General features: G+C 34.0%; 4 protein-coding genes across 15 annotated transcripts in view; 2 read left to right on the top strand and 2 right to left on the bottom strand.

The window, feature by feature from the left end:
* The first annotated feature begins 48 nt into the window (after positions 1-48).
* Positions 49-16224, top strand: LOC122571039 (3-hydroxyisobutyrate dehydrogenase, mitochondrial). Of its 4 annotated transcripts, none has more exons than XM_043734257.1 (8): positions 49-168; positions 12639-12718; positions 13030-13208; positions 13316-13437; positions 14341-14551; positions 14622-14748; positions 14824-14995; positions 15926-16224. In XM_043734257.1, exons 2-8 carry the CDS (start codon positions 12683-12685, stop codon positions 15964-15966), a joined length of 888 nt encoding a protein of 295 aa, XP_043590192.1. In that variant the 5' UTR covers positions 49-168; positions 12639-12682; the 3' UTR covers positions 15967-16224. The 4 variants fall into 4 exon arrangements, with proteins under 4 accessions (XP_043590192.1, XP_043590182.1, XP_043590165.1 ...); XM_043734247.1 differs by lacking the exon at positions 49-168 and adding an exon at positions 12326-12543; XM_043734230.1 differs by lacking the exon at positions 49-168 and adding an exon at positions 12326-12553.
* LOC122570923 lies at positions 117-13168 on the bottom strand. 8 transcript variants are annotated; one of them, XM_043733965.1, is made up of 16 exons: positions 13028-13168; positions 12607-12709; positions 9097-11120; positions 8912-9034; positions 8691-8835; positions 8433-8615; positions 8024-8205; positions 7851-7947; positions 7654-7720; positions 7324-7564; positions 6522-6711; positions 5537-5627; positions 5308-5463; positions 5137-5220; positions 284-1748; positions 117-212 (listed from the first exon to the last, which is right to left on the bottom strand). In XM_043733965.1, exons 3-15 carry the CDS (start codon positions 9104-9106, stop codon positions 1467-1469), a joined length of 1851 nt encoding a protein of 616 aa, XP_043589900.1. In that variant the 5' UTR covers positions 9107-11120; positions 12607-12709; positions 13028-13168; the 3' UTR covers positions 117-212; positions 284-1466. The 8 variants fall into 8 exon arrangements, with proteins under 8 accessions (XP_043589900.1, XP_043589910.1, XP_043589861.1 ...); XM_043733975.1 differs by having other exon boundaries at positions 9281-11120; XM_043733926.1 differs by having other exon boundaries at positions 8024-8175; positions 8912-11120.
* Positions 2442-5130, bottom strand: LOC122571060 (piggyBac transposable element-derived protein 4-like). Its single transcript, XM_043734296.1, has 2 exons — positions 3727-5130; positions 2442-3437 (listed from the first exon to the last, which is right to left on the bottom strand). Exons 1-2 carry the CDS (start codon positions 3941-3943, stop codon positions 3070-3072), a joined length of 585 nt encoding a protein of 194 aa, XP_043590231.1. The 5' UTR covers positions 3944-5130; the 3' UTR covers positions 2442-3069.
* A 6-nt stretch (positions 16225-16230) lies between the features above and the next one.
* LOC122571055 (LIM and SH3 domain protein Lasp) overlaps positions 16231-25002 on the top strand; it is a 37674-nt gene continuing 28902 nt past the window's right edge. For both annotated transcript variants that reach the window (XM_043734281.1, XM_043734271.1), the window contains exon 1: positions 16231-16368. In XM_043734281.1, coding sequence (XP_043590216.1) covers positions 16300-16368 — 69 coding nt within the window. In that variant the 5' untranslated portion in view covers positions 16231-16299. The remainder of the gene's footprint in view (positions 16369-25002) is intronic.

The raw sequence follows: 25002 nt of genomic DNA, 5'->3' as shown, positions 1-25002 counted from the left end.
CCGTGTGACTGTTCACTGACGAACGAAACTTCACTTCACGTAGTGGTACGAATAATGGGAGTCGAATATGGTTGGAAAGGCGGTCAACGCGTTAATGGTTGTGGCTAGGCGTTGTGGTTAATGGAATGATTTTGTCTTCACGAAAGTTTTAAGACGTTGTTGAATCAGGTAAGGCTGCTATCTTTTCGAATGTTCCACTTCCAGTGAGCATGCTATCATAAAAATCGGACTATATAAAGCTCTTCTCTCGAAAGGTTATGAGAATTAACTATTCCTAACTTACTCTGGTGGGGAAGATTCGAAATCACGAACAAGATTATACCAATTGTTTCTAATAAAGAGAGTTTCTCTCTCTCTCTCTCAGGTATCTAACAACTTCTTACTTGATGTTCGCTATTGAACGACACAAACGAAACTGCAGATCCGACGTTTAGGTCCAAAGCGGAGATTCCGAAATACGGACGCTGATTGGTTTTCACTCAACGCAAGAAAATGACCAATCAGCATATTCGCTCACCATACATCATTTACTGTACTTTCATGCATTTGAGATGTGAAGGACTCTTAGCTATGCTTACTAGAAAAGTCACGGAATTTCGCTGGGTGATGCTCGTGTGTTGACGATCCACTGAAAAAAAAAAAAATGTAGTATTACGAATGTTACATGAAATCTCACGTTTTGTAAGATAACTTTTGGACTGCAAAGATGGGCATCATAAATTGTTAACAAGAATTCTCACTAAATGTTGTAACTTGTATACCAACATCTTGTAATTTATTTATACATACTCAGATTCGCTTTTACTACCGTGCTGATGTAATTTCAAAACGTTTTTTTTCCATGATATATGCATGTATTCATAGAAGTATTCAAATATTAGCTTATTCTTTCTTTTTTTATTATTTGTTTTATTTTTATTATTTAATTTATTTATTAGCTAAGTTTCTTTCTAAAATTTTAGAAGAAAATAATGGAAGCAAAACATTTTTTGTTTTATATTATTTTATTGAATTGTGTATGGTTCATTTTGTTCTATTGGAATCATGGATCATTGGTAAGCAGATGTATTCAAATCACGACTATGCTACTGCACGATCACATTATATTTCTACGCTGGTTGTGTTTGCGTACCATATACATATATGTACAATGCTCAGTGTTCCATGAATGATATTCAGCGGTTAATAATATGCAATGTTTCGCAGTTTAGATTACAATTTACTTTCTAAATTCTTAAACGTACAAATTGCTGCAATAATACATATTTGGTCGAGAAATGGCAACAAAATCTCGTCCTCAAATTGTTAATGATTATTAATCTTTTGATGAGATATTTCACATTTTTGTGAACATTAGAATTGTCAACAACTTGACGACGAGATTGCTTTATATGTACAATGATCTAGCAATGATATAAAATTATTGTATGTATGTTTACGACTGTGTTATCTATGAAATCGAATTTTTATGCATCGTGTTTTTTATCGATATCGCGAAGACGATCGCGAACAGAGACAGTTTTAGCAGTGCGTTTCAACTCCAAGTAAAATACAAACGTTGCGATCGACATGCCAACGAGTAACAAGGAAAATCCAGCGCTGAGCGGCATCAATCCGAGAACTTGGACGTGTCCATCGTACTTATCGTGCTCCACGAGAACCTCGCGTAGATTATAATTATCCCGTCTGCGAATAACATCGCGCAAATGCCATATAATGATGCCGGTTTCCTTTATCCGGAGAATGATCTGTATACATAGGAGAAGAAATAAAAGTTATTGTAAATATATATTCATGTGATGCAGATTACAGCATCATGATGCAGAGATTATTAAAATTGATAAATATCACATGAAATAAACCAGTTGGGTAGTATTATATTAGCATATAATAATTTTAAATAAATTAAATAAATTAAGTAAATAGAGAAACTTATAAATAATAATATGAAATAATAAATAATAAAAAATAAGACCGCAACTGAAGGAAAATTACGCTGAATCACGTTTCTTATTTTTTACAGGCAACTGGTTTTATAATTCACTATATCGTCAATCAATTTCGTATTCTCAAAATTGTTTTTATACAATCCCCCTCAAAATTGACCTCTTAGGATACCCCTTACTTTTACAAAAACTTGGGTATTTAGTGCAGATCATGAATTTCAGATTATACATATGTTTTAACCCTTAGAGTGCTGAATACTCGAGGCCTATGTGGCCAGCGCTGACGATCGCTGTGGACTGAATACTTTTTCGCTATACTGAACTCTGTTGATTGACTATTTAAAGTGCAAATAAGTTATAGTGATTCTTTTGCGCGAGATTAAATGCTTCAAGAGCGTTATTTTTTAGTATTAATTATTTATAATAAACATTGACATTTACAATAAACTAGAATTTGGGTAATAAACTAGAAAATTAAATTTCGTAAATATAACACAAGTTAATAATTCAGTTGTGTGTGAAAAATTTCAAAACAATTATCGATACACAATCCGACATCGCATTTTTTGCATTCGTATCGCGTGTCGTTTCTTCTCTTATTTTTCTCACAAACAACACATTGATAATTATGTTGTGCTGGCACGATAAAGGCATTTTGATGGAAAATGCTTCTCAATGAAACGAAACAGTAAATCCTCAGATTTTCTCTTTCCCCCTGCTACCATGCTTCTACGTTGGAAATATTTTCGTAAAATGTCTCTTATCAACGCTAAATGAAATTCTCTAAATTTTTGTTTCGAAGCAGTAGATTTTTGATATAAAATATATGCATTATATATAGTTAAATCTAACAAGTGGAAAAATAATTTTTTGTATCACTTTATAGTTTTCCTTAAGGAATTAAGTGTACTCAGAATCATATCAGCTCTATCTATAGCACCCATGTTGGAATCATAGTCGGCAATACATGATGGTTATTATATAACCTTCTTATATAATCCTGTACGGTAATGCTTTTTCTCAGATTCAATCAGCTACATGTGTAGAAGAAAACATCGAAACCTCCTTTTTAACATGCCATTTCATTCCTAATAAAATGCCAGTCGACCTTCAACTTTTCTTCCTATCTCGGGCCTATCTCTCCTATTTTTACGATTCCAAATGCGTTGGTTTTGTTTTCGTGTAATAAAGTATATAAACGTGGACTCGTGTACCAATTATCCGTAATTAGTGTATGGTCCTTTACAAAATATGGCTGAAGCAGCGTCATCACATCTCCAGAGATTCCAATGGCTGTGTTACCTCTACTAATGTTTGTTTTTTGTCCAGTATAAATTACGAAGTTCAATACATGATTAGTTCTACAGTCACTAAGAAGAAATGATTTAATGCCGAAACTACTTCTCTTGGATGGTATAAACTGTTTAAAATAACATCTGTCCTTGTACAGCAAAAGACTTTCATCGACGCATAGATTTCCGTAATATGCAAATTTTTTTTTTTTTTTTTTTTTTTTTTTTTTTTTTTTTTTTTTTTTTTTTTTTTTTTTTTTTTTTTTTTTTTTTTTTTTTNTAGGGCTGGTAAATCTACCGACCTACTTATATAATATCTTTCACCTTTTGTTGCAATTTTAATTGCTGGTATCTGTTGCTGCATTGTTAGGCTTCTCTTCACTATCACTAATCGCTAATTTTACTTAGCACTAAGGAAATTCACAGATCACTACCCCGGAGCACACGTCTGTTTACTTCGGTTGCCCGGGCAGAACTGTAATATGCAAATGACTGCGAAAAGGAAATCGTTAATTTATCGATTGCTGGTCGTATTTTTGCTAAAGGATCGTCACTTGCTGTATTATTATCGTTAAAGTGCGACATTTGTAATAATATCATGTGTCGATCTCGTGCCATTATTTTCCGGAAAATATTGCTTCTCAACAGTTCGTCCGTAGACCAATATTCTCTCATAGACAGTTTCTTCAAACGCGGCATTAACATTGAAATGCATTTATATTTATCTCACACAAACGTAATAGTATTACTTGTGCGTAGGTGCTCGGAAAAATTGACAAACGCATATATGAGTCTTTAGTCCACGCCGATGGCTTTCGCCAGACACATATATGCGCCTATAGCACTCTAAAGGTTAAAGAAAATTATAAATACGTCAGTACTATATACGTACATATATGTATAGTATCGTGGATTACCTAAGAAATATCGGGTGAACTATAAACAATGTTGCGAGAAAGCCTAAGTGCCAAAAGGGACAGGAAACTTCGATAAGCCAAGCGGCCCATCAATGTCCTCGGCTCTTTAGTACCCGGAAGAAGGCGTATGTGACCATAATCGTGGACGATTATGGAACACGTGCGTGGTGGGGGTACGAGAAGATGACAAAGAGGTGTTTGAGGAAGAAAATCGGTTAGTAGTCAGTTGTTAATTGAGAGTCTAGTTGTAAGGATGTTCGTTTGTTGTGAGTCGTCAGTTGAGTCGAGAGAGAGTTGCGAGCGAATTGCGCCTTGGTTAATCATTAGTTGCCGAATTGTTATGAGTTGTTAATTGTTAATTGTGAGTTGTGAATTAACTTAGTTATATCACATTACTGTATTAGGCTCGCATTAAATAACCATCGTTTCCTGTTTAAACTACTGTAAATAAATCCATCTATCAATAAATTTATCATATAGGATAGAAACCACTAGTAATCCTAATTTCTATAATTTTGATATCTTATATATGTATGTTTCCTTTTTCATATGAATATCATGCCTTTGTTATGTACTTAAGTTTCTCTAATTTTGAAGTTATTAGATTAACTGGCGTAAAGATTGAGTGAAGGTAAAGGTTTGGGTGAGGGTTATATCCGATTTTGGAACTAAACATATGTTTTCCATCTTCTTCACGATCTTCAAAATATTCCTCGTTATAATATTACAGTATTGAAGATGTTACAATATCGCTTGCATTGGAATTCGTTGACTTCAATTATTATCAATAATTTTGAAAGAAATTTTGTCCACCTTTGTACCTATCAAGTTATTTCCATTTCCAATTATGTTATATTAACATTTTCCTATTTAATTGTAGAGTGATGTTAAAACAAAAAAATTAAAGAAATTGCACTCATCGTGTTTTTCTCGTGCCATATTCATTTATGTAGAGTTTTGATACTGAGAATCGTAATTTACCCTGTTTATCGGTTTCAGAAGCCATGGTTGAACGGCAAAAGCAGCATAAAAGTGTCCCACAGGTTCTTTCATCAACCTGTAATTCTGTTATGAACTATATTATTCATTACTTGAATATTCTTTTTCAACACGTGTATGAAACATATGTGGAATATAGTTGTGCATAGATACCTTTAAGTCTTCGTTTGATATATAGTCGGTTGGAAAAAGATAAGTGTCCATTATTTTTCCCGGTATAGCGTAATTACCTTGCTTAATGAATTGCTTTAACTGTGTACTATTTTGTACTTGACGATATCTATTCGGCAGTTGCGCTGCATGTGGATTCTAGTTGAATCAAATGTATTTTCTTTTTTAATGTGAATTTTGGAAAATTATCATTTTGATTGAAATAACGTACCGTGAGGTCGAAGAAATCGGCGAACGGAGGTGGTTGACCTGTTTGTCCCCATTGCAAATTTGCTTGAACAAATTGTTCGATGGTATCGATCCTAAAAATATTTATTATGATTTTTTATTTAAATTTATCTGCACAATGGACATCCTCATTTGCTTCTTATGAAATTTAGTAAAGTTTTCCAATAAATATAACCTAGTGTGTACATACATGGTCGCGGTGCGTGTATGAAAATTGTATAAGCATTGTTTATATGTGCTGTTATTAGAGATGTATAGATATACAAGAGATATATAGAGATATATGTACTATTATTAGAGAAATAATGTTTTCTACTCGAAAATTCTATCAGGCGGTTTTCGATATGCTGTTATGGAGTTTAATAAGTAGGCAAGTGTAATGTATAATTTACTTCTTCTTTCTTACAAAACGTCGCGCAGAATGATTTACTTTAGATGTCATAATTGTTTTCTTTACGTCTTACGTGAGGTAAGCTGCTGACTACGTATCATTCGACTTGAGGATCTTTGGATACACTTCGCTGCTTACGATGCCCTACTTTTGTTCGTGTAAAGAGGTTTGCTCGCGTACAGGGATATTTCGACTAATTTTTATTGCCAATAATTAAAGAACAAAGCCGAAAACGCAATTTTTTTATTCTTGATTTTCATCTTATCTTAGATTCAAGAATAATCCTCTCTGCAACCTTGAGAGTACGTGTGTGTGTGCGTGTGTGTGTGTATAGAGTGTGTATCCTAATACTTCTAGTTGTAGTATATATAATATACTTCCATAATTACGTACTTACTTTGCATATTAAATAATATTATCAAAATCATATCCTGATGCGTAGAGTAATTATTTCTACTTCAACAAAAACAGGTGCGACTAGTAAAAGTAGAGATCAGTTAAAGCGAAACTATAGTAGTAATTTACTGTAGCAACTTTTCGTTTCGTCTGATGATCAGAAACTTCGATTCCGTGTTACCTGTCCTCGTACTCTGAACTTGAAAGTCTAGCTGCAAGGCTACTGCAATAAGCTACAATTATTAACCAGCCCGCAGTCTGCCAGAAAAGAATCTGTAGTTTGTGCGTCGTGGTTCCGACACTCTTTGGTACCGACATGCTTAGTAAACAGCCGACCAGATCGGTTAGGATAATTAGAAAATTACGATATCCTGAAAAGATTGTTTTAGAAACTCACTTTTTCTGGACTCCTAAGTATGTTTATTATTTCTTTATTCAATGATGTAGATTATCAAAAATGGTTTATATGGTATTATCAATAATGGTTTGTATAAATGATATAGCCCTTTGCGGACTGCCGCCGCATATATGCGTTCTGCATAAACCATCAGTTTGACTGAGGAACTCGTATATGTGTTTGGCGAAAACAACTGATAGAGCCAGAAGATTCATATATGTATCCCACGTAAACGCTTCGCTATGGTTGAGAAACTCATATATCTCATATATGCGTATATATGAAAGACTCACATGTATGTCACTTTATTTATCCTGTAGAGAACCGCGTCTATGCAGAAATGAGCGCTGGCAATTTTACTACGGTACGATTGACTTCGAACCGTCCCGTCCGCAAAGGGATAGTGTTATCAATAATGGTTTGTATAAATATAAATATATATTATATATATTTACATATACATATTTATACATATACATAAATGTAATGAAAGAATATGATTGAAGAATTATAGTATTTTGGAATCTATAAGATGATAATATGACGATGAAATATATGGCAAAAAGTATTTTTTATGGTTTCTTACGTTTGGGAAATTTGGGATCAATCCAAGCCCGAACATATGTATAGAAGCTGTGTAGGAGCAATGCAGATAAGAGTAAGAACCAAACTTCTTCTGAGAATGGTCTTTTGAGCGCCAAAAAGCCTGTGATTCGACGAGGGCGAGGTACCAAAAAATGTATATGTAGTTGGTACCAAGGTTCGGATAACTGCACGAATGTTTCTTGATCCAATATTAGCCAAATACCGGCGAACGCTAAATCTACCTGCAGAAATCCAGAATAAATATAAAATGATTTTTAATTAATTTTCTACTTATTTTTTAGGGGAATAAATAGAGAATAAATTAGTATACCTTCTGATCATATATCATTTGTATTACACCGCCCATCCAATATGTGTCGTTGATTCTATATCCATATCTAATAAATTAAGATGAAGTTAAAAGCAAATTAAAGCTAAATTAATAATACAATTTTTCATTTTAATGATCAATAACAAATAATTCAAAGAACTAATGAAAACAAGAATGATCATATTCATTATATTTACGTGTAGTTTCCCTCTGGTTTTCTCAAAGTCCACGTGAAATTCAATTTTTCCGCCATTATTAGAAACAACCGCATTTCGATACCGTCCCAATCCAAATCTGTATTTTAAAAATATATCTTACAGCTCTTATGGCAAAAGTTGCATTAAATTATGTGATTCATTTATTTATATACCACTATCCATTGTGTATACTTCTGCTTGTACACCATTAATCGTTTTCTGAATCGTATGGTTTAAATACGTCATAGGAGGAATATAATCGCTGCAGACTTGTAATTCTCTACCATGTAAGTTTACCTTATCGTTTACTTGGATTTCCTTGTATCTTTGCATTTTAACAAAGAAAATGGTAATACTACACATTGAAATGATATTTATAATTCCTTCTTATGATAGAACCTCATTTATGTAAAATTGTTTTTTTTTTTGTAATTGCTGTTACATAAATACATTTTATTTGATACATTTACTCATTCATTCTATTAGCTATTGTCTTTCATTTACATAATAGGAATTAATTGACATTTCTTGTCAGTAAATGGAGTTCTACCGTAATTTGTATTATTTATCACTATGTATTACCTATCAACTTTAGTAAAGACTCGCGGTTTTATGTAGTCTTTTGATAGTATCCACATTCCCGACATAGAGACAATATTTATATTTGCAATTCCGTACACAGAATTATTCAATAGACGAGAATCATTGGAAATATCGTTATTCACTATAATCAGAATCTCTGTATTCCACTGTAGCAACGGTATTCTATAATGAAACAACTACATTTCTATTAAAAACGGAATAGACTTTATACACTCGAACATGATTCTCTTATTTTACTTTTTTATAGACTCCATGATTCCTTCTTCACTTGATCCCAACAAAAAGAATTCGTGGCAGTCGTGCGTGTTCGATTTCAATAGGTAACTGGATGGATAGATGCTTCTGAATTGACTGAACAATGTTTCTGAATCTTCGGTCGTATCTAAATAAAATTTCATAATTTTTAAGTAATTTAAATAAAGAAACACAAATAAAACCCATAATTTATTTTTACTAACCACTTAAGAAAACGTTGCAGCATCCAGAAGAAGTAAACGACAACTTGATAAGTTTCGTAAAATACTCATCCGTAATCCACGATTTTCCCTTCGATAAGAAGATATTTCTTTTATCAGCCATCACTATAAAAATAGACGCTACAAATGTGTAAATCAACGAATACACCTTCATAATGAACTCGTACAATTATTCATACGGAAGCATTCCCGCCATTTAATTAATTTCGCGCGCAACTTAACCTTTAACTCTACAAATGTGCCTCTCTAGCATCACCGATGTGCGGCGCTCTACTCTTTAAAATTCGACACTTAAAAACTTGCAAGTCGACGTATGATGAGAATAAGTTGGAGTTGCCGGTTGATATTCACAATTAAAAGTCGGAGCATTAAGAGTTAATCATGGCGTTTCCCGAGGAAGCACAAATCCTTTCACGAGGCAAGGAAACACTTTGTTTAATCTCCAAATCGTGTGTTTCCCGTGTAGTCCAGCGTCGTCTTTCTTTTTCGCCAAGTTCTCTGTGTCAACGTAGCCTGAGTGTAACCTCCTCTCGGGTTGCTGGGAGTACGATTCGACGTAGAGGGTGACGTAAATATATACACAAGCTTCTGAACACGATGATACGTGCAATTTGAGTGCTCTATTGTATACAAACGTAAATTAAGGGTGCGGTTTGACGACAGATAAAAACGGCGATAAAAAAGTGTGTAAACAGAATTACAACTCATGGTTGACACAAAACACATAATTATGAACGAGTTTCAAAGCTTATAGCTTCGTTGATGTCTAATTGACGATGTTTTAAGTATTCATCGATGTCTCGTGTATGACAAGATAATCTAACAAAGTAACATTTCATATTAGTTATGAGGAATATTCTTTGTTATCGTTCCTCGAAGCTTTCTCTTTATTATCCTCTGTCGTGGCATTCCTTTGTTTTTCATATCTTGCACGTTGTTCATGAAATATATATAAAGTAAAATGATGTTTTTAAAGGTGAAAGTAAATTCTGAATTGTTATACGTTGTTTAATTGTATTCCAACAAACCGTCAACTAATTAAACATATTAGATTATATGTATTAGATTACACGAGATAAATGTATTTGTTTTCGATAAAACTGAAATTTAAATTAATAATAAAATTTTGTCTTCTTCGTATATTATTAATATATTAATAGTTGAAGATTCATAGCAAGAATGATGAATCTTCATACAACAGCAAGTTTATTATTACCATGATATTTTTACTATGATGTGACTTACTACGTAACTATTGGGTTGGCAACTAAGTGATTGCGGATTTTGTCATTAGATGGTAATTGCTAGCCCAATAGTAGAATATATTATTATCCATAAAAATCGAAAAATTTGACAAGGTTTTACTATGAGCTCCCAACCGGCAAAAAATTTTTTCCAGGGACTAGGAAAAATTCAATTTTAAAAGGATTAAATATCGATTGATAGCTACATATATCATTAAATATGTTATCGTGAAGCTATTAAGAATGTCTATGACTTTTTACTCTGTAAAAGGCAATAAAAAATACGGAGTTAAGCAATATATTACATATGCGTCGTACAAAATATTATCTCCTTTTTCTTCCAGATAATTAAATGTTTTTATCGTGTTATACATTTCATTTGCATAGTAGCAATTTTTTCTACTTATATGAAAGTACTATTAAATGACATTAAATTTTGTATACGAAGATTCAGAAGCGAATTATTAAAGGTCATTGGTATTAAAATCGGGATAAGCAAAGTCCTTCAATTAATTACGCAAGAATGACAGTACTGGTACTAGTAAAGATACAGTAAATGATTTTGCTTTTTTTTTGTTATTATTTATTATTATTACTTACTGTTTATTCTATCGGAAACGGTAAGATAACATAATGATTATTACGACAAGTATGATTTGCAGCTAGAAATCGACAAGGTTACTATAAATATTTCTTTTTTAGTGTACTAAACTCGCAACCTTTGGATATTGGATCTCCGAGTATCTGCTGTGTTTTTGTGATAAACGTATAAGTTACTGTAACGATACTCAGTGACCATGAGCAAACGGAACCATGTAAATTCCCCTAAACTGTCAAAACGCCATCTATCAAATACAATATCGCTTGCACCCGACACCCATCCTCCTGAAATTGGCTATGGAAGGAAGGAGTCAAGGCCATTTTCTCTTCCTTTTCGTCATTAGAATCTGTAAAACATTCAAGGCAGTCAGAACGGTTGAAATTGTTTACGTTGGAATCATCCGTACATCGAACTGAGAGAACATTCGCGCAAGATAATTTATACAGAATAATTATATGCAACGTGAGGCACGATTACTGGACAGTTCTTAGTATTTTGTAAATATTTCTATTAAATAGTCAATTACATACAGTGTTTTTTCCTTCGAACGAGACTGGTCCTTCGAACCACTTAGTTCTTCGTCGGCATACATACACACACACACACACACGTGCAAACATCAACAAAGCTGGAACGATTTAGATCGCAAGTAGCAATAAAGTACTAATGAAATTAATTGCGACAAAAACAGAAGAAAATTCTTTCTTTAATTTCTTTAAAAGAAATCAGATAGCATCAAAAAATTACGTCGCATGTCAAGTATCGATAGAAAAAATCTGAATAAGTCAACCTATATATTTGTCCGGATTATCACTGTCACTGTTATTCCCTGCATCAAGGTTTGATTTACTTTTGAGGCTGATGCTCGTACTTCTGGATTTATTGTAGAAAAATTTCGATAAAATAGATGGTAATGCGGCGGAATATAACGTAATAGGTCAATACGTGCTTGTTTCTCATTCCTTTCATGACCATATTTTACATAAGATGGATTCTAAATAACATTATGCAAATTTAACTACCTGCGTTTTGGCACCGACTTTATGCTTATCTCGTAAAATAAAAAACCATTCTGCAAAGTTCTTTTATAACGAATCGTTTTGAAGTTTTCGTCTTACCATCTTCACAATTAAATAAATTTTGTTCATCATCAAGCAGATATGTGAATGCACTACTAGAAAAAGATAATTGTCTAATAACAAAGAACGTGTATTTTCATTTCTTTCACTCGTAAGAAATAAATAAATATGTACATAAAACAGCATATAATTATTTTTTAAATGACAAACGACAAGGCATGAACTTGACGCAACATTAAACCGATCTACGAGAAAGTAATCTCCATTTTCGTAGTTATATTATTTTCGTTACGCATACAATATCTTTAAAAGGCATATTATAATAATATAGTATCTATATACATGTATATATTCTAGTACAACACAGCTAACAGAAAAATATTTATCTATACGATAAGGTTAGACTGAACTCACGTCGATAACATGTTTATGGTAAATAACATTCATGAGCTGCTTGGTTAGTTCCTCGGTGAACTTTGTGCCGAATACTCGACAACTGTACTTGCAGTGCTATTCTTTTCGCATACATCTGATGTGTCGTGATATAGTTAATTGTTTGTATGATCATCGTGCCTGATAATATTCTATAATGATAGAATTCAACGATAACTATCAATTTTCTTAACGTACTGTGATATAAGCATTTTTACAATGAGTATTTTTACTTCGTTGCAGAAGTTTGTTATCTGTGTTAGTGCAGGTTGTTTATTTTATAATAAAAATATTCGATGATAACAGGAAATCAATTTTTACCTTATATTTTTATTTCCTTACATGTGATGCAGGGAAACGATGTTTTTCTCGAGTCGGTTTCATCGGTTTGGGCAACATGGGTAGTCACATGGCGAGAAATATTCTACGAAACGTAAATTATTCATTATTATTAAACTGCACGTATTTATGCAAATTCGTAATTTTATAAAAAATAAGCGAAACAAAGAAATAAGGCATAAATAGAAAATGGCTTCACCTATTACTTTATGTAACAAGTAATTATATAACAATTACGAAACTTTACTGTAGATATTTCCTATGTTTTTGTGTATTATGTTCATTTACAAAAGAAAAATCCACTTGAAAAAGCTTAAATTTTCCATATATGTATATTTGCAATCAAATAATGTTTATCTAAAGATTCATTTCAAATCGAATGTACTGATTTATATTACGTTACAGGGTCACAAACTAGTCGTCTTTGATGTGAACGAATCAGCTGTGTCGAGTTTGACAGAGGTAGGTGCTGACAGAGCTTCGGATCCTACTGAAGTGGCAAAAGACGTCGAAGTAGTCGTTTCGATGTTGCCATCTAATCAAGATGTTCTGGACGTTTATAACATTAAAAATGGTTTACTGAGGTAAATAAGTAGTCGTGTTATCTCTTAAGTATCCTCTCAGTTTATCAAGCGTATTATCTTTAAAAAAGAAATACCCGAGTCTCTTTTTTCTCTTTTCGTACTTTCAGTTCAGCAAAAAGGGACACTCTGCTGATCGATAGCAGCACAATAGATCCGTTTGTATCTCAAATTTTGGCGAAGGAGGCTGAAAAAATTAGCGTTAATTTTATAGACAGTCCAGTATCTGGAGGTAATTCTAAATAGATTGCGAAATTCATATGCATTAATATTAAGAAGTTTTAAAGTGCACGAGGAAACAAGACAGAGTATATGAAAAGTGAGTAATGTATATAAATCAGCGTGGAGTAAATCTACACTTCTGAATCGATGAAAATTTGTAAGAAAAGTTCGTGAAAAATTGAATTTGGGTATGATTTTCACGATCAAAATTTTTTTATTGTAACGTTCTTCATTCATCGTAAGGAACAAAAGTCTCCAAGGAACCACGAGTCGCAAACGACCCTGTTCACCTGGAAAAAAATATTGAAGTATTAATAATTTTTAAGTTGGTTTTATCCATAATGTGTTTACACTCTACAGTTAGATGCAGAGAAAATAGCACCTATTGTTGCACATAGGTGCTCCAGATCTACCATTATAGAGTATATCCGATATCTTTCTTTCTTCCTTCCGTCCTTTTTGCTTTCTCTCTATCTGTCTATTTAAACGACTTGAAATCGTTTTTTTGTTTCAAGTCGACTTGAATCGCGTTCTATATTTCCGTCAAGTTTCTGCCCAAGATTACGTATTGATAAACCACATTCAATCGGATGTTATAACTGTTTAATAGATGTAATCTGTTTACTTGAACTATAAACAATTTCTTGTCTCAAAAATAAAACCCACTGCCGTACATAAAAATTGGAAATCTAGTATCATTCGCATCTTAGGCAACTTGGATTATTTACACTCTGAGCGAAATCTTTCCAGAAAAATGCTTTAAACATTTGACTTAAAAAATGATTGAATAATGTGACCAGCGAGGTACGATAGTAAAAAGTTAGATATGGTTGTAGATGGTCCAATATATTCATGGACGATGCGAAGATATGTTTGACCACATGTTAATGTCATTTCGTTTAACTCCATTTAGGCATAAATGCAGCTAAGAATGGAACATTGACATTCATGGTTGGAGGTTCTAAGGAAAATTTTGAACTTGCCAAGCCTCTTTTAAAATCCATGGGATCTAAGATAATTCACTGTGGAAACGTGGGTATGGGCCAAGCAGCAAAATTGTGTAATAACATGCTTTTGGCTATTAGCATGATCGGCACAGCTGAAGCATTTAATCTCGGACAAAAGTAACTCATGCAATTTGTATTTCATAATACGCAATAAATATAACTGTTTCATTTGGTTATCGTATTTTAGGTTAGGCCTAGATCCCAAGGTGTTAGCTAATATTGTGAACTCTAGCTCCGGCAGATGTTGGTCTTCCGAGTTGTACAATCCTGTTCCAGGTATCCTCGACAATGTTCCAAGCTCTAAAAATTACGAGGTACTTAATTACGTTGTATTTCTTTTATTTTGTTAAGATTCGTTTTATTGGTGTATTTAATGGATTTAATTTTAGGGTGGTTTTGGAGTGACTTTAATGGCCAAGGATTTAGGATTGGTGCAGGCTGCCGCTGCTAAGGTAGAAGCAAGTATTCCTTTTGGATCCTTGGCTCATCAAATTTATAGGACAATTATCGCTCAAGGATTTACAAAGAAAGATTTCAGTTTCGTTTACCAGTTTCTTAAAGGTCAGCAGTAATTTTAATTCTAGAAATCTAGTGATGCAACTGATTTATTACTATTAAATGTATATTTTAATAAATAATTTTGTAATCTTTTATACGTAATTAGACATGTTTGAAGGATTGATATTGGATTTTCTTTATCTTAAACTTTGAAACGTGTTGTAGTAGCATAGAGTGCGCTACAAGACGGAACAGTCATGAAGCGTCGGTAACAAATCAAGAATATTAAATTGAAAGATTACAGATTAATGTTATATGTAAATATATTATAGTATATATAATAATGAATAGGATGTAACGTAAAATAGAAGCGAATTGTTTTGGATTAGTGTTTTTTTACAAATGTATTAGTTTTCTACTATACCGACTTTGTCACGCTGATATTTATATACGTCACGTTTTAAAGTTACTTATATTTATAGTGCAAACGGAGATAATCGTGTTAAAATTATCATACGTATTCCTTGATTATTTACATTCAATTCTAGCCATATGAAAATTAAATTACTGATAGACGTAAATAGTACACGTTGTTACATTGACTAGCGCAGTATGTTAAACCACTTACTAGTTTAAAACTTTCCCAATTGAATTAGACGTATCGATTATAGCATCATTAAATATCCAATTATTGCATGTTGTTTATAAAAACACCACACAAGAAAGATATTTCAAAGTAAAAAAATTTAATCTGAGAAAGTAATTCTAAACCTAAATTATCAAGATATTTTCGACTTGCTCTACCTTACCAACATATTGCACTCAAGATAGCTACACTTGAAATAATATTTCTAACCAACATTTCGAAGAATAATAAAATCAGTATTTCACTTGTTCGTAATTAAGGTCTTTCAAATAAATAATTTCTTGCAGAAAAGATTTTGGGGAAATTTGATATATATAAATATTTCGTTACCGTTTTGATTAGCGTAGTACACCACCATTACTGTCAGTCAAGAAGTTTTTGTAGCTAGACGAGAACAAGAGGGCAGTGTAGTTTGGTGCGGCTCTGTGGCACCCGTGTAGTTCGAGGTTTTCTGCTGGTGTGCATTTTCTTAATCGTGGCGGTTGTCGTCGAGAAAATTCGTAAACAATCTCAAATCGTGTACGTGCTCTGTCTCTGATTTTCTGCGATCGTCCCGATACGAAAGACTGCGCGGATGTGTCGTTAGTGTTACACGTGTTTTTACGTTCGCGCAGTGTTTCGTGAAGACAAGAGAGGCCAAGATACATACGTACGCGGAACTGCGGCTGTGAAGGAGAGAAAGAGAAGAAAGACGACGAAGAAACGAAGGAAGAAGTAGAAGATGAGCAAGACGTGCGCCCGCTGCGAGAAAACGGTCTACCCGATCGAGGAGCTCAAGTGCCTCGACAAGGTACGTTTTTGTGGTGTTTGTCTGGTGAATTTTCGAAGATCTTACCACGTTTTCTCTCATCTGTAGATTGCGGATATTCATGCAAATTCATATTTTTATGAATATAATTTAAAAAATGGAACCTAAGTAGAGATTTATTCTATCCACTAAAAATTATAACGGGTATTATATCTTCCGTATTTACATATTTATCCATATTTTGTGTATTCTGTGTATTTTTGCACCATCAGATTTTTCATAAATACATAAAAATCCGCAGTCTATTCATCTGTATGTAGTAACAAATGTTTCCATCAAATCTATTCTGTCATGAAATGAAAATAGGTTATAGAATTACATTTATATTATCTTTATTTGATTTAATACAATGAACACGAGCTGAATTATTGGTTTACTGTTACTCGAACGTCAGAAGTGGTCTTATTCTGTCTCTTCAAAGTTTCCCGGAAAGATTTACGATTTTTGTGCGGTGCGATTATTTCCAACCCACTCCGCATGCGAATTTGATAAGTAAAGTTAACTTTGTTTTTGCACTTTGGAGACTAATAATCTTTATATAAAGAATCTCTAATACACGATAAGATTTTTTGTATAGGCAACGTATTATCTAAAGTCTAGATTCTAGATTGTAGATTATCGTCTATAAAAGAACTACACGAGCCTCTTTGTTTTCTTTGCGCCTCGAAAACGTTCCGCTCTTGGTTTATACATATCTCCCTCAAGAATGATCCCGCTGTGAACGGATAGCGTGGAACGGCTCGGAACTTTTTGCAACAGATCGTAGGATGTACCGTTCTCGTTTAGTTCCGCTTACTGAGGCGTGCTGTTCCATTCGGCATAATTGTCTGTGTCGTTCTGTCCGTCCACGCCAGCGTACAACATATTCTCTGTTCTCCCTTCCATCGAATCGACCAATATTTTTCTGTCGAAGATGCTGCTTCTTTATAGTACGTTTGTAGTTCTTAGTTCATTTTCATCGAAACCATTATCATCAACTTACGCAGGCTTATCCGGATAGACGATTAATTGAGATATGCGTAGCCGTTTTCCAGAGGATGTGACATACAAGGAAATTTGTTAGTTCCTAGTGGATATTTTAGTTTGCTATATACCGTATGTTGAAAATTGTAGTAATATAAGGGAGGTGATGAGATATTATGATTCAAGATACAACGAAAATCAATAATAACAAGTTGATATCGAATGTTTCGTTTTATATATGAAAACTTATCGAGTATGTATGCCTGTGTATCCAGTCTGTGTATACACAGAGTACAATGTCAGGACTTATTTATCAATATCACCTTAATAATTTATTTTTAAGATTTAGGAATGAATACAACGAACGTAATAAATGACATGGCGTAATAAACGTTTTGAGGTTAGTTTATTATTTTAGTTTAGATACAGGTGTCGTGTCATGGTCGTGTCAATGGACAACATTTTCAACAAAATCTTAAGTAATATAATAAATTACTAGGTAATTTAACTTTATTTGTACTTTTTTTTATTTTCAAAAGCATTTCTCTCGAAGATGAAGCCTCTCATCGAAATAATTTTCTCATTCTTGACTTTCATCTTATATTGTGCCACAGAGTCGCGTCTCGGGACAGTTCAACTAACTCGTAGCGAGGCAATGTCGTTAATAGGGTTGTTTCGACGGAAGCGTCACGACAGTGCACACAATGTGACATAGAAAACTGCACGTGCCAAGCATGTTGCTATCAACGCGGTAACTAATGATTTGGCGTGAATCGCACGTGTTTATTACCATTAACCTTTTCGTTAGTTTGTAAATTGTATTTGTGGAATAGTTGAACATATCGTGACTTTCAGTCGCTTAATCGTCTTCAATAAGATTATAGACGTTGAAATAACGTATAGCAGCTACAATTTATTTAACGTACACTGTGCACATAGGATCGCGTTAACGAGGCTTAAATCGTGTAGGCGGCACTCTGCGCCGGAAAGCGAACCGGAGCTGGACGCAGAGGCTCGGACCTCCTAAATTTGGACGTATCGAAACGCGCGATCTCTTCACGTTGGTTTTCTAAATTCACTTCCTACGTCCTTCGCCTGCTCTCCTCTAAGTTCATGTATTTTTAGCCCCTTCTCTGGGTCACGACTAGATTACTCAGCCATTAACCTTTCTAAAGGATAGACAGAAATTTTGAAAATGCTTACAATCCGTTTGTCTTTAATCTTATTAAATACAGTATATGTTAAACTCTTCAGGACTTTACGATTTACAGCTCTAATTTTTTCTTAATTCAATTCACTTGTCTAACATTTGGTATTTATATACGTATGTGGCTCAAAATTATGATTTTTCATGAGTTTTAATGTATAATATACGTATGAAAATCACTGTCTACTAATATACGCATTCTTATGAGTGAAATGAATACCAAACCAGTCAAAATAACTGGTATCAAGTTTTTTACTTTTTCAATTCAATCGTACAAGCTTTAACACGTCGTTGACCGGCTATTTCATATAAAAACTGGCTCGCGCCACAGGCTATTTTATAAAAAACTAACAATTCAATTTTGTGCATGAAGATACGAGTTTATTCGTGATCGGTCAACATTGTGTTATGTAGAAACTTAATTATATATATATATATACTTTATGTACGAAGGCAAACCACTAGAATCGGATCTACCCGCGAATAATTATTTCTTTGTAAAATTACAGTCTGTTACCGCGCTCGCTGATTTTTCCTTTCTCCGAGTGCGCACGCGCATATCTTGCCTTCTCGTTATTCGTAGCCTGTACGTTCTTGTGAATAGCGTGTATAGAAGCACCTTCCTCTCTTTCTCTCTTCCTCTCTTTCTCGCACGCTCTTCTTTTGTATCTTCGTTCCTTCTCCATCTTTATTCAGTGGTCTCCATCTGTGAAGAAACCTCGAGTACGGAGGACAACGTGCGCGGATCAAAGCGAGTAGCGAGAGCGTTGCATCGTCGACGAAGACGAATTTAGCGCACGAAGAACAATTAACGCGTGCCGCGTTCCTCTAATCAGGAGAAATTTAAATTACTTCTAAAAGGACGTTGTCTTTTTGTAATGTAATTGTCTGCAATTAAGAAGCAAAACGGTCGTTAAATATGACTATATGGTGGAAAAGCGACAATGGGACGACTTTTCTTTTTAGAAATATTCAACTTTATTTGAGGTTAGGTTGGGCTTAGGTTAGGTTGGCTTTATGTTCTCTGTTTGCAATTTGAAATTCGCGTTATATAACTAACGTGGTCCTTTGTAATAAAATAGCGAAATTACTTTTAAGTATAACTCTATAAGATACAAATGACAACGAGAGAATTTTCTTTTTATTAATTCGAAAAGTGGCTTGTTGTATTCTTCACAATCTCAAATTCCTGTTATACCTATAACTTATATTGTTGTACTCTTTTCATTGAGTTCTTCCATAATGCGAAAACGATAACGAATTTATTTTCTTCGTTCAAATTTATTTATCGTGTTCCTCGAAATTTCAAATTGGCGCCATAGAAGCAACGATGACAGTGATAGGAGAAATGAAAGTATCCAGTGAGGACGGGACATGTGTGGCGTATATACGTATTTGTAATCTGTCCACACACACTTTTACACCGCTTATTAACAAGTTTATGTATGTAAAAATATCTCTCTTTGTCTTTGTGTATGTATGTAATTGAATATTATAAACATATATAATATTAAATTGCAAAGGAATATCTACTCTGTAAGGCGGAAAAGAACGCAAAAGGATATAAAAATTGGTAGTTTTTTACTGTTTTCTGATTCGTAGTGCCAAAGTATTTGACCGATCTCGTTTATATTATGTGATTTTAGATTGCGATCTATAGATCGCTCTTTATTCCACGCGCACGTTATACGAATTTTTTCGTTGTAATGGATACTTTCACTGGGCTTGAAGCGCGTTCATAGTGTTTGTTCTATTTTTGCACGTTCGATCGTGTATGTGGCGCGGTTATGGTGCAGCGCCGGATTCAAATAGTGTCTTGTTTCAATTTACACGACCCGCATGTGCGTACGGCCAGACATACGCATCCTGGTGTAGAAGCAATTAATCCTCGTCCCATTAACCGAGAAGGAACCGCTAGCTGCTTTTTTCACCACCCTCGGCATTGTTGATCCTCCTCCTCTTTGTTTTCTTTCCACCCTTCCCCGTTATCTCTTTCTTTTTTCAAAAACACGCGCTATGATTAAATTAAGGCGTGGTCGAAGGCGACGAGTGAACTGTTGTTCTCTTCGCTTCCATGGAAATTGAACACGTTTGTTGTCATTTTGAATTTTTATCTTTGCAACTTTCGATTCTCCAGCATTTGAAATTTATCATTTCAAAACTTTCTCATTCTCAATTTATCAAACTTTTGGACTTGCACATTTTTTCATTTATAAATTTTATAGCTGATAAATTTTCAAATTGTATTAATAACAGTTCGAAGTTAAAATGAAATTTCACATATTCAAACGCTCACCTTTGCTTTGAATACCACTCAAATACGAAAGATCACCGAGACGAAAAATGGAAATGTCACGATAGCTCGGCAACAAATCCGAAACGATCATCTATCATATGACTATAGTAACGTGCTATGTGATCCTCAGGAGTAACGTAGTTTAGTGAAATTATAATCGAATTCCAGGCTGAGGCTACTCGGTTGCGTGGGCCTGGCACACGGTTGCAACAGGTGGGAGTCATTCCCAACCTGTTGCGCCTACATCGCTTCAAAAATACATTGATTCGAGCCGAGCGTACGAACGTTTGCGCTCCGCTTGAGAGTCGAACCACAAATATTTGCTCCACTGTCTTTTATGTGATTCCACCGAGAAGAATATTTTTCATCGTTGAGAATAACCGTGATCTCCACTTTGAAATTAGTCGAACGATCTTCCTAATGACAAATATTGGGGGCGTTAATTAATTAAATAAGAATCGTCGATTAAATAACATAAGAATAAATAATCATTAAAAAAATAATTATCTAAAAATGTCAAAGAACTCGATTAATTATATATTTTCAACAATTTAAAATGATCGATAATCGACGAAAAATTACATTATCTGTAAATAGAAATGTTCTATAAATTTTGAAGAATTTATTCTTGTTGAACAAAGAGAATTGTATTAGATAATAGAATGATCTGAGGTAATATCATGGGATGCACGACGTGATCTAGAAGAATGAGCCTTTTACTTTCCTGCATCCCCGGTTTCAGCCGTTAGAAATTTATGTTATGCCAGCGATGCGACACGGCATCCGGTTGTTTCCCACCGGTTGTTGCGAAAACGCGAATAATTATTCTACGTGCGCGAGTAACATCTACTAGATACCTTTTAGTAGGAAAAAATCGAGAACCTCCTCGTTGCATTTCAATTTCCCGACAAGCTGCAACATACTAATTTATCACCACAAACCTGTATCCTCGGCGACATTTCTATAAATCTAAAACCACAAACTATTTCCCTTGCAAAGCAAGGAAAAAAACTATCCGATAGAACTACCAACTGCGACGCCAGTTTCTACTTTCAACATCGCATTTTTATTCCTGACGAATCAACATCCTTGCCATTTGCGAGCGTAGCGAAACAAATCAAGTTGTATTCGTTCAAATTTCACCGCAAAATAATTTATACCTCCTTACAAAACCTCCAAACGTTTCAAGTATCGAATCATGTTTGAAACGATTCAAATTTCCCGCCACTTGTATACGCTCGAAGCAGTCCGAATTAATCTAAATTGCATCTCTAGATATAGGTTAATCCCTGACCTATATATCAGGTTGTCGGAAAAGTTTCTTTCGTATTATAAGGAAATAATAGCACAATGTTTTTCTGTTTTATATTAGTTTACTGAATTATGCACGAACATGATAATAGAAATATAACGAAATGCATCATACCTAATTCAGTAAAATAATATAAAACAGAAATTGTTCATCTATTATCACCTTATGAAACGAAAGAAACTTTTCGGACAACCTAATAGATTAGGGTTAGACCAATGCTATATAGATTATTTAATTTATATAGATTAATTTCTAAACTTAATATTCTTACTTGAATTTCTTCAATTTATTTTTTCTTATCTTCGACATCAATTTTGACATAAATTTCGAACTATTTTTCCACGTCAAGAAATACTATCTTCGTCCCTAGCAAGTCGTTCAACATTAAATTTCATTCGATTTTAATTAAGCTACTTCTCTGTTCCGTAAATTTTCATCGACCACGAATAATAAAATAATGTAGACGGGCATATACGTTTCCATCGATGAGATATGTACAACGTTTGATATTTAGAAGGTTAGAAAGGTCATACGCGATCATTTGGCTGTCATTGTCCGCGGAGAAGCGATTCGGCCGCGCCAACTTTCACTTTCAACGACGAAACGTCGCGCGATGCGATTCCATCGTGATAGCGTGATACGATTCCTTGCCTCTATGCGGTCGATTTAATTTCGCACGCCGCGCTTTCTTCCCGAGTAGGGAAGCATCCTTATACGGAAAAACCACGCTGGTTATTCAACGTGCACGGTTACACGACCGATTGTTACCATCCTCTGCTTCTGTTCCTTGTAATTGTGTAACATATGAGCGATCGTTTCTCGTACGAAAGGGAAATTCCTGCAATTTTTTACTTCCAATGTTGACAAAACTGACGTTTTATAGGTAAGCTATGGATATTTATATTACATATATATATATGTATATATGTAAATGCAAACATGTACAGAATGCACAAAATGCAGAAAATATATGAACATTCAGAACAATGTGCAGGGGTGTCGAGGGGAAGGATCATTTGATCGATTACTGGTATCGATTTCTATAGAGCTTAATGGGTTTCATACTAAGTGCCACGATAATTAGGGGAATATTAACCCTTTGCACTCCAATGTCGAATGTCACTCGACGTCAGTTTTTATCTCAGGAGCTTCTTCGTCGAGTCCCACTCGACGTTCTTTCATGTGCCACCTTTTTTTGTGAAACGTGCGAAAGAAAAGCAGCACTGCATCCTGGAAATTGTTTCAAGATATATCATACACTTAAAAATTACAAAATGCAACAATAGTGTGAATAAAACTGGTATTTAACTGAATTTCTTTCCTCCTTTATTTCTTTCAATTGTCTTATTTTTTAGTTAAAGTAAATTTCAAGTAAAACACTTAAAAGGGTTGAGAGCTGCTGCTAAAGAAATTGAAGTAAAATTCAAAATTCAAAAAATAGAAGTATACCTAGAGAAGAATGTATGTCGATCGTTTAGTCGATAGTGATGATCTCTCGATGGTATTAGATCATTCTGTAATTAATGTAATTCCATGGGATGAAACTGAATTTAATCGAAAGTAATTTCAGTTAGTACTTGATTAGGTGAATCCATTTATTTCAACGTAAATTTCTACAATATATTATATTGTATAAATTAACACTACAACCATCACACCAGTCAAATTGACTGGTTTTACAATTTTATTTTAAACTTCCTACTTCGTGTTATATTTCTTTCCGCAATGATGCAATGACTTTCACAACGATAATTAAAAGAATAATATAATGAATTTTATTTTATTTTTTTTTTAAATAATTTTGTATCAAGGCTACTCATACCAATACCAGTCAAAATGTAAAAGGGTCCTGCAATCTGTTTATCGAATCCCAATTAATCAGTTTCCTCGTTTTGTACAATTTGCCACACGTTTCTCAATTTTTTACCGCGTATCATTCGATACGATGATATCAGTTATCAGGAAAATTCCGGACCGATCGCTAGATCGTTAGATGCTAACACTAGAAAAGCACAGCAGTCAAAATGACTGGTTCTACAATCTTATAAATGTGTCAAGCCTCGTTTAGGTCGATCATGGTCACAGATGGATTAATAATAGCAAAAATGTACTGCATAACATGGAATTGCTTCTGTAAGAAAGCAATAAATAGAAAAATATTCTATTATTAGGTATTCTTTACAGACCAGTCGTTTTGGCTGGTTTTGGTAGAAATAGCTTCGTGTTAACCGTATAAAAATATATGCAAATATAAATAGGTAGACGAATGAAATGAAAAGTGAATACTTAAAACGGCACACATATACCTAAAGTGAACACAGTTTAGGAAGCAATACCAGCAAATATAAAAATATATAGTTAAGTTTAATAGCTGCGATCTTATGTATCATACGATGTGATCAATTAACGGCATCGTTTTCATCGTAAAACATCGTAAAGCTCGATGACCATATTTGATCCTGGACAACGTTTATGGCGAGTAAAATGTCTTGCGAAATAAGGGATTGGTCGTTGCATGAGCGAAAAACATTCCAAAAACGAGTGAAAGTGCTCCGAGTACAATGTTCCATCGGGTTTTATCGTGTCGTTTGTGAATATCGACTGTATAATCGAATCGCAAACATCGTACATAATTGAGTAATCGAGTTAAGTTGCTACTCGTCGCTACCTCGTGAGATCGTTTTGGATGCGTACACGCAACCGTGAGTCCTCGGGAAATTTCATGACTCAAACGCGAACAAAATACTCAGCTATGTACTACATTTTGATGACGTGTTCATTCAAGTAGCTTTTAAATAATTTTCTAATTATTAATTAAATCGCCGATTTCTATGTATT

The sequence above is a fragment of the Bombus pyrosoma genome, linkage group LG1, assembly GCF_014825855.1.
Source record: "Bombus pyrosoma isolate SC7728 linkage group LG1, ASM1482585v1, whole genome shotgun sequence".
Lineage (NCBI taxonomy): Eukaryota > Metazoa > Arthropoda > Insecta > Hymenoptera > Apidae > Bombus > Bombus pyrosoma.
The sequence above is the reverse complement of the archived record's forward strand: the minus strand, read 5'-3'. Positions and strand labels throughout refer to the sequence as shown.

What these genes read in the sequence shown, in the direction of transcription:
- LOC122570923 (XM_043733926.1), bottom strand. Translation starts at nt 9,083, where the DNA reads ATGAAGGTGTATTCGTTGATTTACACATTTGTAGCGTCTATTTTTATA. An exon ending in CTGCAACGTTTTCTTAAGTG is followed by an intron (nt 8,836 to 8,911) that starts GTTAGTAAAAAT and finishes AATTTTATTTAG; the next exon opens with ATACGACCGAAGATTCAGAA. An exon ending in TTCTGAAACCGATAAACAGG is followed by an intron (nt 1,749 to 5,136) that starts GTAAATTACGAT and finishes CTATGTATACAG; the next exon opens with ATCATTCTCCGGATAAAGGA.
- LOC122571039 (XM_043734230.1), top strand. Translation starts at nt 12,505, where the DNA reads ATGAGTATTTTTACTTCGTTGCAGAAGTTTGTTATCTGTGTTAGTGCA. An exon ending in GCATTTAATCTCGGACAAAA is followed by an intron (nt 14,552 to 14,621) that starts GTAACTCATGCA and finishes ATCGTATTTTAG; the next exon opens with GTTAGGCCTAGATCCCAAGG. An exon ending in CGTTTACCAGTTTCTTAAAG is followed by an intron (nt 14,996 to 15,925) that starts GTCAGCAGTAAT and finishes TGATTAGCGTAG; the next exon opens with TACACCACCATTACTGTCAG.
- LOC122571060 (XM_043734296.1), bottom strand. Translation starts at nt 3,943, where the DNA reads ATGTTAATGCCGCGTTTGAAGAAACTGTCTATGAGAGAATATTGGTCT. An exon ending in GATTTCCTTTTCGCAGTCAT is followed by an intron (nt 3,438 to 3,726) that starts TTGCATATTACA and finishes AAAAAAAAAAAT; the next exon opens with TTGCATATTACGGAAATCTA.